Source organism: Crinia signifera, chromosome 2 (genome assembly GCF_055691185.1).
Source record: "Crinia signifera chromosome 2, ASM5569118v1, whole genome shotgun sequence".
In the NCBI taxonomy this organism is placed as follows: Eukaryota; Metazoa; Chordata; class Amphibia; order Anura; family Myobatrachidae; genus Crinia; species Crinia signifera.
This window is the reverse complement of record NC_139218.1, coordinates 322166147-322181853: the sequence shown is the minus strand read 5'-3', so window position 1 is coordinate 322181853 and position 15707 is coordinate 322166147. Positions and strand designations below refer to the sequence as shown.

At 44.0% G+C, this 15707-nt stretch overlaps 1 protein-coding gene across 2 annotated transcripts in view; it reads right to left on the bottom strand.

The window, feature by feature from the left end:
• Positions 1–14695, bottom strand: part of GDF11 (growth differentiation factor 11) — a 312820-nt gene extending 298125 nt beyond the window's left edge. The window contains exons 1-2 of one of the 2 annotated variants that reach the window (XM_083169199.1): positions 14427–14695; positions 2856–3453 (exon numbers count right to left, since the gene is read on the bottom strand). In XM_083169199.1, the coding sequence (XP_083025325.1) occupies positions 2856–3255 (400 nt within the window). In that variant the 5' untranslated portion in view covers positions 3256–3453; positions 14427–14695. Of the gene's footprint in view, positions 1–2855; positions 3562–14426 lie in introns of those variants that run through there. The other variant, XM_083169200.1, reaches the window with a different exon arrangement.
• Between the last annotated feature and the right edge of the window lie 1012 nt (positions 14696–15707).

The window sequence follows — 15707 nt, the reverse complement described above, 5'->3', positions numbered from 1 at the left end:
TTTTATACAATTAGAAAGGCCTGGAGAAGAATAAACGGCATTGAAGCAGGTTATGTGATAGCCTCACTCTGCTACAGGGCTGCCACGCAACACAAAACTTCTTCATGAAAGGTTCTAATAAAATAGTTAGGTACAGTAGCTGAAACATCTCAATGTGTTCTTTAGTTGCTAGAAATAAATGTGTTCTGTAAGGTTACCATTACATATGAGAATTTGTCAGCTCTCTTATCAAGTACATCCAAAAGGTAATATTGTCCATGACCACGTCACGGATAATAGACACATTATTCTAAACATTAAAAATGTACATATATCACATATAGTAATCATTACAGAAAATTATACACCTTGCTCCGGCTTCACTTTTTTCTGTGCAACAAATTTAACTTCCTGTAAGAAAATATTCTCCTTTCTTTGAAATTCTAGATTCTCTAATGTCATTTTTCTATAGTATACTTTAGGTTTGCATTATTCTTGAAACAAAGGGAAACATCAGACATTCAAGCAGTACAATACCGCAACTGCATGATTATTAAATGTTTCTGCGGACAGAAAGGGATTTTATCACTGACACAGGGTCTCGAGACAATTGCGTACAAGATTTCTCGTACCAGTGTCAAATAGCTGTATGCTGTTGCTATACTGCATTTTCCTTTGTGTTGTATGTGAATATCCTCAATAAACATTGGCTCTAACCATGCAGTCATATGTGCTTTTGTGTGCATAATATTACGCATTCAAGCTTAATTTCAGCACATTAGTAACAATGCAGAGAATATAACTACATAGTGTTGACCTAGTCAATCTAACTGCACCACTATTGTACGATCCGATACAGTTTGCGTTTAAATGTAAATTAAATGCTGACTGAGGAAGACCGTGGCCATTTGCCAAACAGCACATAGAGTTATTGAAGACTCGGTTAAGGTACAATGCTTTTTGGACCTTATTTCAGTAACATGGGTGATCATACAGAGCAAAGTGGCAGTGTGTCCAGAGGCATAATATTCTTTATCTTATTAGCATGAGTTGGAATAGACATAGGAGATTAGAAATGCTTCCAGTCACATTCCTTTAACACTGCCAAATGGATCTGTCCATCTCCTCCCAAAACCAATGAAAAGGACAACACAAGGACCCCATGGGGGTAACCACAGCCCGTCTTTGTTATTACTGCACATGGTAAAAAGGAAAAACCAACAGAAGTGACCTGAGGATAACAAAAGACTAGAGAGAATGAGCCAAGGAGAGCGCAGAACCAGAGCGAAAAGAAAAGCGTATAAACAGTAAGGAATGAGGAAAAGGGATAACCAGCAGGGGAAAAAGTAGAGAAAAGAAATAATGTTCAAAATGCAAAAGATATAGGTGGCAAAAAACATTCATTTGAAAACCTTACAAATATGAAAAGTAAAACAATTGGAAATGGTAGAACTGCAACATAAGAATGAACAATATAAAATACCAATATATTGGAGCACATACACTTGTGCTGGTATCATTTAAGATAAAGAAAGATAACAAAGAGCCCAGCTTATTTAAGGCTCTGGGGTAACAATGCAGTGAAATACAGTACAGTGTATGGCATATGTGAAAGAACAAAGAACTGACTAATCATTGCTTACATCATAGCAGGCTGAATGTAAGTAACATGTTTAACACAGCAAAAAATATTAACAATCAGAAATGTGAATATGTATATGGATTGCAAGATGACACAACAGTCTCCAGATTGTGACATCAGTTGGTGAATAGCACCAGCTGCCTATAGAAGTTTGCCCTGCCAGTGTGCAGGAATCAAGTCACTTGTTGATCAGTAGTATGCAGGTAAGGGTGTGACCATCCTTATGGAAAACATAGAACACTTTCATAATGAGAGGTGTCAGGGTAATCAACTCATGTGACTACTGACAGCACAGTACATGTATATGCACAGTATAACAGCAACATGGAACATGCACTTTACAGTTAAATTAGGCATACATTACAATATACAATGATTAGCACGTTGAAGACAAGTGCACAACATATATGCATATGTACCATTATCACTGATCTCATGGTAAAGGATAAACAGTACATGTTATTACTGTACAAGACACATTTCCAGTGCAGCGTATGATGTGTAGCATCTAGCACAGTTACAGGTTCTCATCTCTGTTATACAGTATGGGCACTGGAGCTCAGCATCCCAACAGAATCCCCAGCTACAGAAAAGGCAAAGCTTAGTAAGTGCGCTTACTGCTGTGTGGCATGGCGTCTAGCAACTGCTCATAATTTGCATTTACAACCATAGCAAGAACTCCCTACTGTATTGCCTCAAATCACCGCGTTTGCTCCATCACTGCTCTAGCGGGTTCCGACTACACCAGAGGAAGTTTTCATTCGCTCCCTTCCCTTGTAATCTTCTAACAGTCTCTAAAGTACACCATGCAAAGCTGTCACTACTGGAGCACATCACATAACAATTATTACAATTGGCAGAAACAACTAAGCTCAGAAACATTCAGGCTTCTTGCTGCTATTCCTAGAAGTACTGGGCATCTATGTGAAACCTTCAGATGAAGCAATTGAATGACACGATCAAGTTGTCACTTAACCCTCCTTATGCCGGCGACATCTGGCAACTCCAAATAGATACAGCATGCCTGCCACACAGACTGCGCCACATTTTCCTGCTGTGATGATGAGTCGGGGGAGCTGTCACACGTGGGTACAGAGCACGTGTGGTGGCCGTGACAAGCAGTCACCTTCTTTGCTATAGGGGTGAGGACCGGATACATTGGGTTTGCACTGGCATGGAATACTGTGCTGCATGGAAGCGTGCATGAACAAGAGAAGGCATAGAGTGTACTTACTTTCTTGTGCCATGCTGATGACAGTCTCCGTGGTGGCATGATACTCATCCTCTTCCACGAAAGCATTATGCTGGAAGGAGTCTCCCTGAAATTCGTGCTGGTCCAGGATTTGCTGCAGAGGGGGTGCTTTGGGCAGCAGCTGGTTCACAACCTCTCGGGTTATGTTAGGAGCTTCCTTTAGCCTGAGTTTGCTCAGTATCTGGGACTTAATGCTCTCCAGCCTCATTTCCTTGCTGTGTTTTCTCCACATGCACACCGGACAGTCCTGTTCCTCACTTTCTCCCACTGAGGCATCCACCTGCACGGGTCCCTTTTCCATGATAGACTCTCCTTTGCTTTTGGAAAACTCCAGGGACAGGACCAGCATGCAGAAGAAGAGAGGGTACCGCTGAGACAGCATACTTGAATATCCAGAGGGGGCGGCTGACTGCTGCTGGTGCAAAGAGGACAGCTGCCTTGTGCAGGTCTTTATAGGGGAGGGGTAGGCAACCACAGATCATGTACTAGGCAAAGGGACTCCTTCTTTTTATATCCCAACTGTTCTCTGTCGTAAAATGCTTTCATTGGCTGGAGAGGTAACAAAAGGCCCCTACCAGGGCTGTCAACAAAGTAAAAAAAAAAAAAAAGAGGGAGAGAGAGGGAGAAGAGAGAAAGCAGGAGGTAGCAAAGTAACTCTGGAATCAGCACCGGTGTCACTCTGAAATGCACTGCCACTGACTTGGTGCAAGGAAGTGGGAAGTGACACATCTTAAAGACACAAAGCCCTCTTTCTTAAATAGTCATGCCCCCACCCCTTATTGCCCATTGTATAGGAGTGGATGATGGAAAACCCACAGGCACAGGTGAGAAACAACTTCATAGTCTCAGTGATCTTGCTGAATGGTAACATTCTACACATACATAGTTTTTTATGTGAGCATAGACTGCAGTGACCACTATGCCCTCTTTCTTGGAGCAATAATTAATATCAAAGCACACACACTCCCAATATATAAATACTTTATTTTAAGCAACACCCTGCACCGTCAAAGCCCACCGTGCTCTATAATCTATTACCCCCCGAAAATACATAAGTTCAGGACGAGACCTTTGTCATACGGGTGCTGGACGCGGTCCCGACAGTTGGGATCCCGACAGTCATTTACCAGACGTCGGGATCCCGACTGTCAAAACGCCGGCAGACGGGTGCCCGACGACCACCTGCTATTTTCCCTCGTGGGGGGCGTGAGTGAGCCACCGTGCCCGCAAGGGGCTTTGTTGCGCTCGCCATGCTGTCTGAGTCTGGGCAGCCGGGATCCCAACGTCGGGCTAATGACTGTCGGGATCCCGACTGTCGGAACCCTATACCACACCCGATTTGAGATTCCTAGGAATTTGATATTAAGAACTATGAGATAACAGTAAGCAGGGATTATAAAATATCATGGCATTGCCCTCAACTTTGTCTGGACATCCCTCAGCATTACATGACACAGGAAGCATGGCCAGCATTGCTGTACAAGAATGAAGCAGGTATATTATATACAGATCACTGTATTACAGGGTGCGGTATAGGGTTCTGTACTGTTATCTCATAGTTCTTAATATCAAATTCCTAGGAATCTCAAATCTACTCTCATCCACCTGTGCTTGTAGTATGTCATCACACAGTACTGATACGGGGACTAAGTAAACACCGGAACCCACAATACGCCGGAACGGACATCAAACTCTGCATTCCGGAGCTTGTACAGATCGATCCGGGAGGGGGGTGTCCTGTCTGGAGGGATGCCTGTTGATAGCTTTCACCAGGACATGGGGAAGGGGAGATTACAAAAAAATCAGGAGTTAATGATTCTAAAATATATTTGTACAGGGCTTTACACTGTGCCGGTAAGATGCCACTAGCAAGCACTGTGGGTGCCTCTGATTAAAAATCCTCCCATGACAAGGCTACTGCTGCTGCTGTCCTCCACGGGCCTGAGTAGCATGTGATGAGCTCCACCAATCAGAGCTCAGAACAAGCCTTTCAGCCTCTGACCTCTTGTGCAAAGTCTCATGGGACTTAGTCAACTCCCAGGAATGCACTTGTGCAGTCAGTGTGCCTCAGCTCCCAATGAACAGCTTCATTAATCATGGTCACATGGCATGTAGGTGAAGCTGCAGCACTACACCACTCCCATGCACAAAACCTTTAGCTACTATATATAGATAGATAGATAAGTCAATTTTTTTAAATACATGCCAACCACAGGGGGCCCCTAGATAGAGGGGGGCCCAGGGGTACTAACCCCCTGTGCCCCCCCCCCCCCTTAATCTGGCCCTGGGTCCGGTGACTACACAAATTGGTTCAGGGAAGCAATATATGGCAAAGTTGCATAACATAAAGGCGGTAGAGGACATTGATTTGTTTCAGATTAGGTTGACAGCCACTTAGACCCCTAATTCCGATCCCGCATGGGGCCCAAAAAGAGGTCCATCCACTACAAAATGGGTCAGGGATGCAAGATATGGCAGCGTTGCATAACATAAAGGGGGTAGAGGACATGGGTTTAAGGAAAAACATGTGCTCAGATCCGGGAGCCCACCACAGACAGGTGTATGCCGGTCACACCATGGGCATGGCCGAGCGGCTAAGATTAAAACAAAAGAAGGATAAATTTCAAGTAATGCTAATTGTACAAGCAAATCCGAGCAATGCCGGTTACCTCAGATAGTCATTTAATACTAAATTGCCCCCACCCTTCTGGATTACCTCCGTTGGTTGCGCACACAGCCATCGGCAAATACGTGCTGCCAGCGCTCCCTGGACGCTCCCTCTTCTTCCTCTAGCTGTTGCGGGATATGAGGGCAGGCGGTTTCATGCGTTCATTGAAAGCAGAGCAAGACACCTAACCAGACGCCGGTACGTGTGGCTGGGGGATGCTGCCTCCTCCTGGGTGTGTGACAGGGAGGATCTCTGTGCAGGTTTGCTATGTGGGCATGTGCATTGCCCATAAATGGTCTCATTATTGCAGCCACCTGGCTGTTGCCCCTGTGCAGCAGGAGATAGGGAGAGCACTCGCTGCTGTGGGCATCTATGTGGCCCTGTGTTTGATTCCACTTGCTGTCATGGGTGCCGAGAGGGGGAGGTGGGTACTAAATACCCGGGACCGGGAATGTTGGAGGGCTCCCTCACAGGCAGCAGCATCACATTCTGGAGTGTTCTGAACTGCTGAGTCCGAGATTATCCTGGCAGAGAGGCTCCCTGGCTCCTGCTCTAAAATGTTTTAAAACTCAATTTTCCACTAAGGGGGCAGGGTCACACCCAGGATTAGGCCATGCCCCTAAAATTGTACCAGGGTCCGGCCAGCCTCTCAGCAGCACTACTTGCTGTGTAAATGGTTTATGATTATGATAAACTCATTTTGCTCAGCTCCCATACAGGATAGGGCAATGGTGAACCTTCTGGGAGAACTGCACTACCTAATAGTGAAAACTGCACAAAAATTTCCACAGGGTTTTTTCAAGATTAGCGGGTTGAGACAGACAGAAGTGATTCAGGAGCTTTGCTTTATACTATGTAAGGATTACATTGATAGGACTAGCATAAGCAAATGCAGGGGGGTTTCTGGTTGCCCGGAAACCCACCTTCTCTTGACAAGTGTCTTAAATTATGACAACAATAGCACCGGTATATAATATGATTTATAGAGCTGCCACCACATCATGCAGTGTATGGGTCAGAGCAGAGCTGCTGCACATGCCTAGTGTACCAGCTTCTTCTACCACATTTACTGTATGTGTGGATCTGAGTCCTCAAACAACTCAATGGACCAGAGAGTAGCTGCCAGGAGGAAGAGACAGGAACCTTACCATGAAGTGGGAGATTGTGAGCTTAGAAAGTGCAGTACTGATTCTATTATGTTTGTGTATTTATTATTATATGTTTAACCTTTTCCTGACCACTTATTTTATTAAAATGTTTGAAACAGCCTGTACTATAGACCATCTGTACTGCTAAATATCAACTCTGTATTCCATACAGTATCCGGTGTATAACAAGTCCAATTTTCGGGGCTGTTAACGCTCCCCAGACTCACATACTTACTCCAATGCCCTGCAGACTGAGAAAAAATCTTGTGTTTGCCACTGACTAGGACCAGATGCATATTGGAAAGATTTTACGCTTCTGCAGGGGCCTAAGGCCTTAAGGTACCCATACACGCTCCAATCCCGTCGTGCGTTCTGGGCTAAAATAGCATCCATTGCATCGCATTGCATGCCTTGTGAATGCCTTGTGCATGCAATGCGATGCAAGGAAAAGCAAGTACAGAAAGTATGTGCAGCGCATACTTTTTGTACTGTGCGATGAGATGCCGCTGGAGCGCGCACCTCAAAGCACACATCGCACCTTCGGGATCGGAGCGTGTATGGGCACCTATAGGACCTTATTCAGGTCCATTCAGATCCCCTGTGCGAACTGATGGTGTGCGTCTGCGCATGCTCAGACTCATTTGTGTTTCCCTCCTATATCCCTATAGATTGTAAGCTTGCAGCAGGACTCTCCTTCCTCCAAGTCTGTCTGTTGTTACCCAGTTTGTTTTATCACTGTCTACTATTGTAAAGTGCAACGGAATCTGCTGCGCTATATAAGAAACTGTAAATAAATAATACATAAATAAATTTCTGCACATGTGCAGATACAGGGTGCATGCAGCCATGGCAAACAGGTTGTTTTCCGTGCACACACACCCATGATTGCAGGTGGGGCAGCGGCGGGCTGGGTGAATCCCCCATGGAAACGCCCAGCATTTCATGTACGTTCCCATGAGATTGCTGCCCGTTCCCATTCAAATCGCCCCAGTGACTGCCAAGCGTGCATGTATCTGAGAGCCTGAGAGTCACTTAGATATGCCTGCACCTTCGACATTATTCGATGGTCGGTGACCATTGAATGATGTGGGTGGTTCCCCCTAGCCTGTGAATGGATGTTTATGTTAAACATCCATTAGCAACCAGTGCGGGCGAACCCGCGGTGTGAGGGGGAGCGGGAGTTAGCCAGGCGCTGTCTGGTGAACTTGCATGGCTGCAAATACGCAGCCTTTTGAACCAACCAGAATAACCCCCTTTGTGCAAACTTGTGTAGCAAACCTTCAGGAATTCACACTGCACATATTCAAGAAAACAAGCACATGGAAATAAAGCTACTGTATGCTTGCCATTTAGATGCACGTAGCTTTATGACTGAGGAGGCGATACTGGAGTGAGAAGAGGCATTTTTTATTTCAAGTAAGCAAAGTTCAGTTAGGGTTTCTTCACACAAATGCAGGCCTGTAAGGAGACATATCTTTTATACAGAGTGCAGATATGTGCTAATGATGGCAACTAGGGGTGCCAATCCCGGAGCATTTTTTCAATCCCAGTAATTGGGATTGAAAAATGCTCAATTCCGGGATCCCAGGATTGACATCCCTAAAAGAACCCCCCCCCCCCCCCATCCCCCACATTAACTTACTTGGGGGAGCAGGGGGAGGTACTCATTGGTGGTGTGACATGTGCGGGTGTCTGCTGAGCGGCGTAACTGCTGAAGTGGAGCCAGGAGCGGGCGGTGAGACGATTGCTGGTGTCTGCTGAGCGGCTGAAGTGGAGCCAGGAGCGGGAGGTTAGAAGGTTGCGGGTATCTGCTGAGCGGCTGAAGTGGAGCCAGGAGCGGGAGGTAAAAAAGGTTGTGGGTATCTGCTTTGCAGCTGAAGTGGAGCCGGGAGCGGGCAGTGGTGGCGGTACAGCAGTGCGGCCCGTGCAGCCAGACCTATGACCTTGTCACACTGCGCAGGCCGCACATCGGGTCGGAAACAACCCGGCATCATCTGAGCGGGTGCTCAGACGCTGCCTGACATTAGACTGTGCATGTGCAGTCTAATCCCAGGATTGGATACTCCAATCCCAGGATTGAAATCTCAGACATTTTGGCCACCCTAATGGCAATTTATTGCAAAGGAGCCACGTTTGCTCCCTCACAAAGGAGAATGTGGATCTGTATATGCTTTTACTAGAATGCTTATTTTCAGTAATTTACTCCCATTCCAACTGTATCAAAAGTTTCATGTATGTCAATCTTACAATAATTAACCTTTTGAGTGCCAAGTGAATTTGTCAAAATGTGTGTGAAAATTAGCAAGCAAACATTTTTATTCATCATAATGACCTGTAATATTAACCTTATATAGGTAATATCATCTTTTTTTACACAGCATTTAAAAAAAAATGTATATAACAAATATGAGCTATACCGGCATTTTTAACCGATATTTTGCACATCTCTCACAGAGATGTTGACACTCGTATTTTGCACATCTCTCCCAGATATTTTGACACTCGTATTTTGCGCATCTCTCCCAGATATTTTGACACTCGTATTTTGCACATCTCTCACAGAGATTTTGGCATTTTTAGCAGATATCTTGTTCATCTGTCACAGAGATATTGGCAGTCAAAGGGTTAATTGAAAGCTGTTTCAGAAAATTTGAAGAAATTAATATTTAGAAAATGATGCGAATAATGTGGCCCCCCCCCCCCACCCCACCCCTTCTCTGGCCTGACCATAAACCGTTCCAGCATACATAGGTTCGGGATGACATCTAGCAGGATTCTGACATAGGCCCCGGTTCTGCCAGCATTCGGGATTCTGGCCGCCTGCATCCCGACCGCCTGGATTATAACTGTATTCTAAATAAAGTAATCTGCAGTGATTCACAAATAACTACTGCAAGTATTAGCAGGCTGACAAGACAGATATTAAAACTTACTAATAGAGTGCCCCATGCTGTACGTAGAGTGATTAGAGCGCAACTACATATAAGCATATAAAGCCGAAGAAAGGTGAAACTTATGCAATCATGTTAGGATTTACAGTAGTGACTTATGATATGACCTCTGACTCTTTTCCCTTGTGTCAGTGATGTTATGTGCAGAGAGTTCCGGCCTAACCTGCATCTACAGTCTACAAATATTTTTGTTATTTCCAATACTTACTCAACACATACCACAGGAGCGCATTAAGTGCCTGATTCAGAACTGATCGCTGATTCCGGGGAAAAAATCAGGTGTGCCCAGGCTTTTTAAGCCTCAGCGCTCTGTGTAAAAGATCATTGACAATATTGTGATAAGTATCTGATATGGAGGTATTACTAAATATTTTGTTAGGGATATTCAATAATGATTGCAAATTCAAGAACATTAGTAATGATTAGCCATGCATGATGTAACTCAAACACCTAATGCCATCTGCCAACAAGGAACTACTGTATATGATAAGGGAAACCATCCTAGCTCAAATGGCAGGTCATCAAATATAGGAAAGGGGAGCGACGGAGAGTTCTCCCCTAGTGCCTAAACCTAACCCCCCTTCCCTGGCCTGACCCTAAACCACTCCGGCATACATAGGTTCGGGATCCCATCTGTCAGAATTTGCAACAGTATAAAATTACAATGTTATTGGGGGATCACTAAGGAATATGCATGTTTTATACCACAGGGCATTATGAAAACATTTAAGAATAGTTTATTTGATGGTGAGTGGTAGGACCTCTGTAAAACTCTCCCAAGTACAAAAATTAAAAATATTTGTATGCATCTTTTTATGGATTGATGCCTCCAGCCAGTCCATATGAAAAAGATAAATAGCTTTAAACATATTATGCCCTCTGTGTTTTCTTGCCTAAAGGTTGTGTTTTACCACAGTCCTACTTATGGTAATGATTGGTGGAACCTTGCTAAATCAGTTATCCAGTCTAACAGCACTCAGCTCAGACAAAAAAAGAAAACACACAATAAAACACCATGCGAAACTCAGCCCCCACATAATTGCAATGTTCTGAATACTATTGTATTGATGATTTATTTTTTCTTGACTCCACTGACCTCAATTATGGCTCAGCTGTTATCTGTCAGTCAAAGTGTGACAAAGTATCATGAATATATATTGTTCAGACAACGCCATCTCAACTGTGTTCTAATTGACAAGTAAACACAGAAAATGAAAGATGTCTTATTTTCTAGTATATCAGAAATATTCTCCTATTTATACTTATAACTATACAGTATAGCTACAGTACTATAAAAAATATAACAATGTTTGAAAATAAGAATATATTTTCATCCATATGTAAGAATTTCAATGTACCCCTTAATATATATATATAGATATAGATATAAAACCAACCAAGGTGTAGCACTCGTAGCTATTATGCAACGGAACACGAACACGCCAGCTTGTAACAACGTTTCAATTTATAACATTTTCATCAGGTTAAAATGTTATACATTGAAACATAGTTACAAGTTGGCGTGTTCGTGTCCGTTGCATAATAGCTACGAGTGCTACACCTTGGGTGGTTCTGGATTTTGATTCAAGTGAAGGCACCGGCTTATAGGGAGTGCCAAACCCCTGTTGGATATATATATATATATATATATATATATATATATATATATATATAGATCTATATCTAGATCTATTCTCCCACAATAATGTTATTCGGCACCCTATATAGTAAATAGGATATTTTCCGTCTCTCTAGTAATTTATACACAATTTACTTGAACATATAAAACATTTATTAAAAAACATTTAAAACAATTTTACAAATCAGGTTCTTGTCAGAGGTGTGATTTTCACGAAACTATAGATGAAACATGTACCCAACGCGTTTCGTCTCGTTATGAGACTTCATCAGGGGTGTGAATGTTTTACAAATCTTTGATAAGTTTTGGTAGGAATTCCTAATTTGTATGATAGTCGATATACACGTGTAGACCCTCTAGTGGGATATGGAAGACCTTTCGTAATGGATGGCTGACTCGTTTATGTACAGACCTGAGGCTGTAAGTGGTCTAGAATGGGAATGTTGGTTCTTATTTATATATTCCTTTCTTGACACAGACTTCTAGCGGGGTACCCTTTTCTTTATATGGGGTTAGGGATACCCTTATAATACTAGATTGGTTTCCTCATAAGTTCGACTTAGGAGACCTGGTGTGAGAATGGTCACCTCTGTTGATCCTCGATGTCTCAATTGGAAGCTATTCTTCAGGCCTTTGATTTCCCAAATAACAGTATTTCCACAAAATATATCAGGCTGTTCCTGTAGACCGGGTGCATGTGTTCACATCAGAGATCAGCCTGCAAGTCCCTATATATATCTAAGATCTATATATATACCCGTGTAGCAACGGTGACACTCACGGACTTATAAATGAAGACAACTGATGCCAAAGATGTAGTTGAACGTTATATATATATATATATATATATATATATGTCGACACGGAAAAGGTTGACATTAGTTTTTCATGTTTTTCTGCAAAAAAAAAGGGTGTTTTTTCATACTGTACTTTACTATCCAAGTGAGGATAGGGTGAGAATATAAGAGTGAAATAATAGTGAACATAACCGTGCCCGAAGCATGGCGAGTGAAGCGAACCATGCAAGGGGACGTGGTACACTTATATGTTGTCAATGTCATATTAAGTCAGCATACACATATAAAAACAGCATGTCAACCTTTTTAATGTCGACCTTTTCCATGCCAACCTAATGCTTATGTCGACCTAATGACAATGTTGAAATAATGCATGCCGATCTAGTGACTGATGACCTATAGTGGTCGACCTAATCTTTGTTACATTTATTTATTTGCAGTTTCTTATATAGCGCAGCAGATTCTATTGCGCTTTACAATGGTCAGTATATGGCGAGAGCCTGAGCACTTATCCATGTACTGTATGTTTAGCAGCATTACAAGGGGAGCTACATGTGTATTCACCTCGACCTGGAACCTTTAATCAGGCCCTGGGGACAGGTACGGGGATGTGTTGCATTGAGAGGCATGATGAGATGAGTGGTAGATGTGTTTATTATTTATTCGCGGGGCTCGCTACGCTCGCCACGCTTCGGGCTCGGTGGCTCGCTACGCTCGCCACAGGTTTATATCCAACTCCATGCCCACTTGGATAGTAGGGGTATGAAAAGGACCCCTTTTCCCATTGAATTCCATGTTAAAATGGACTCAGTCCATTTTAACATTGAATCCTATGGAAAAATCGGGTCCATCGCATCGCATCGCATCGCATGCGATATGGTCGGGTGCGATGCGATGCGATGGACCCGATTTCAAAATCGGCAGCCCAGTTACTACATAAGTACCGATGTCCCCCGCATGGCTCCCTCCTCCTGCAGCTCCTCGGGGACTGCATATGATAAATCCATGCGATTTATCATATGCTGCAGGGTGAAATCAGGTCTGACTTGTCCCTAGGACAAGTCGGACTAATGTATGGGGGCCTTAACACTGGGATAGATGTATGAAACAGTGATAAGGGAGGCCAATCAGCTCCAGACTGTTAAACCCAGCCTGTAACTTAACAGTCAGGAGCTGATTGGCCAGCAATAAAGTACCAGGCACTTTATCACTTCTCCTCCCTTATCACTGCTTCATACTGTACATCTACCCCACACTTCTTTATGGTCCTTCTATCTCACTTGTACAATAATTTTTGGGGTCCAGCATGGTTTCCTCACATTTTCATGGGCTTCACCCAGGTTGCATTTGTATAAAAGTATTTTCCAATTGAATTTCTCAGGTGCACACATACACATGATGTATGCACGTTTTAAGAAACAATCTCACTTTTGCACACTGTTTGGATTGACCCCTCAGGAACAATTCAGACAGGGTTTTTTTCATGCTGATTGCGCACAGAAATGATGGGGTTCGCCATGTAAAACACATCTACTAAAGTTCTGGGTCAATGTCAATGTGGGTCAATGTGAAAAGTGTCACTTTCTGCACATTTCTGATCACTAGCATGGGGGGGGGCTGCAAGAAGAAATGGCCCCTAGTGGCAGGTGCGCATTAAACATTTGAACCCCCCCCCCCCGCCCCAATGTGTCACTTACTAATATGGATATGGGGAGGTGAGAGCATTGGCTACATTCCCAGGAATTACATAGGAGAATGGTTGAGAAAGACTTAAGCTGTGGACACACGGTGTGATTCTGGGTATCTATTTTCAATATATAGTCAAAATCTCATAGAAAGTTAGTATGAATCGCACAGTGTTCAGCCACATTCGATGCTGATTCAATTCTAATGCGGACCCCCATTTAGACAATATCATATAGAACAATAGACTGTGTAGTCAAGTATGTCTTGACTATCTTACCTGTAGAATGTATTTGGCCTAGGACCAAATTGCAAGATAGTGTTAAGGGGCATACACACAGGGCGATTTTCACCTCATTTCTTAGCAATCTGACTAGATCATCACTTAGACATGAAGCACGAATAGCTCAACGTATAGCCCGGGGCATGCACTGTGTCTACCCTGCTAGATCGTGGGGCTTTGCCTATAAACAATAGTCAAAACTGCACTCAGCACATGTGTGCGTCGCGTGAGCAGCAATGTGTGCTGAGCGATCGTGTTTAAGCGCGTCGCTCAGCAAGAGAGGCCGGGTCGCCCTGTGTGTACTGGGCTTAAATCTAAAGTACATCTAAAGTGCAGTATAACGAAAATCATAGTAAAAATTGGATAGTCAATATGGAATCGAACCTGAATCTCACTGGGTTCTCCACAGCTCCTCTCAGACACGTTGTACAGACTGAGGAATATAGTTGTCTGACATGATGATGTCAGACACAGACTAATGTCCACGTCCCTGTTCTTTTTTTGCTGCCTGTCCTCTCAGTTATGCTGCCACTCACAGCTATGCTATACTTGTGTTGCCCCTCACGGCTTTGCTTCCTCTCCCACTGCCGCCCTCACAGTTGTGCTGCCTGTCTCTATATTTCTAACGGGGATCCAGCTTTCCCTATGACAGATCCCACTCTCTCCTCTGACAGGACAAATCACTCAGAGCTGTATCACTCCGCCCACTCCACAGTATCTGGACACACAAACCCAGACAGAGTGCTGTATCACTCCACCTGCATCACCTAATAAGGATTCAGCATCACATAGGTTAAAATGAAACTGAAATATTCACAGATATGAAGAAACATAGTTAAGTTAATTAGGGGAAATAGGAGTTATGTTATTTTCTATAATTTATTTATTAACTGTTTCCATACCTCCCAACTTTGGCAGCTCAGCAGGCGGGACGGGGCTGCTGCGCGCCGAAATTTTCGGGGGGCTAATTTGGGGCGTGGCCTATACTCGCGGCTCCCCGCGAGGCCATGCCCCCATTTTGCCGCTATGGGGGCATGACCCAGAGGCTCTGTGAGCCTCTAGCCATGCCCCCTGGCTGCGGGAATAGACGCTGTGCGCATGCGCACAGCGTTTATTCCCCGCTGCTTAGCAGCTGACAGGGGGGACTCCCAACAGCCCCCCCACACCGCGGGACACTGCTGCCCGCGGGTGGGACAGCGGGACAGGCCCTGATAATCGGGACTGTCCCGCTAAAATTGGGACTGTTGGGAGGTATGTGTTTCTTATATAACGAACACATATTCCGCTGCGCTTTACAGAGAATATTTGAACATTCACATCAGTCCCTCCCCCAGTGGAGCTTACAATCGATATTCCCTACCACATGTACACGCACGCACGCACACACAGACATTCTACACTCAATATCATTATATGGCAATCTCCACTGAGAATCTGTAGTGTTGCACCATATGATATATTATAGTAATGATTGAAATCTGTAAGCGCACGGTCAGCGCATCTCTCACCTGCGCCTCTGTGCGCTTGGTAGTGTAGCTGCTGACAGAAACTAGAGTGTCCGTCCGGTTTGGTGGCAGGTGGGGAGCGGGCCTGTGAATGATCTGGTCGGTCCTTGCTCTCACCCTCCTTGCCTGAGCCTGGTGTTGAATCGCAGTATTGATATTA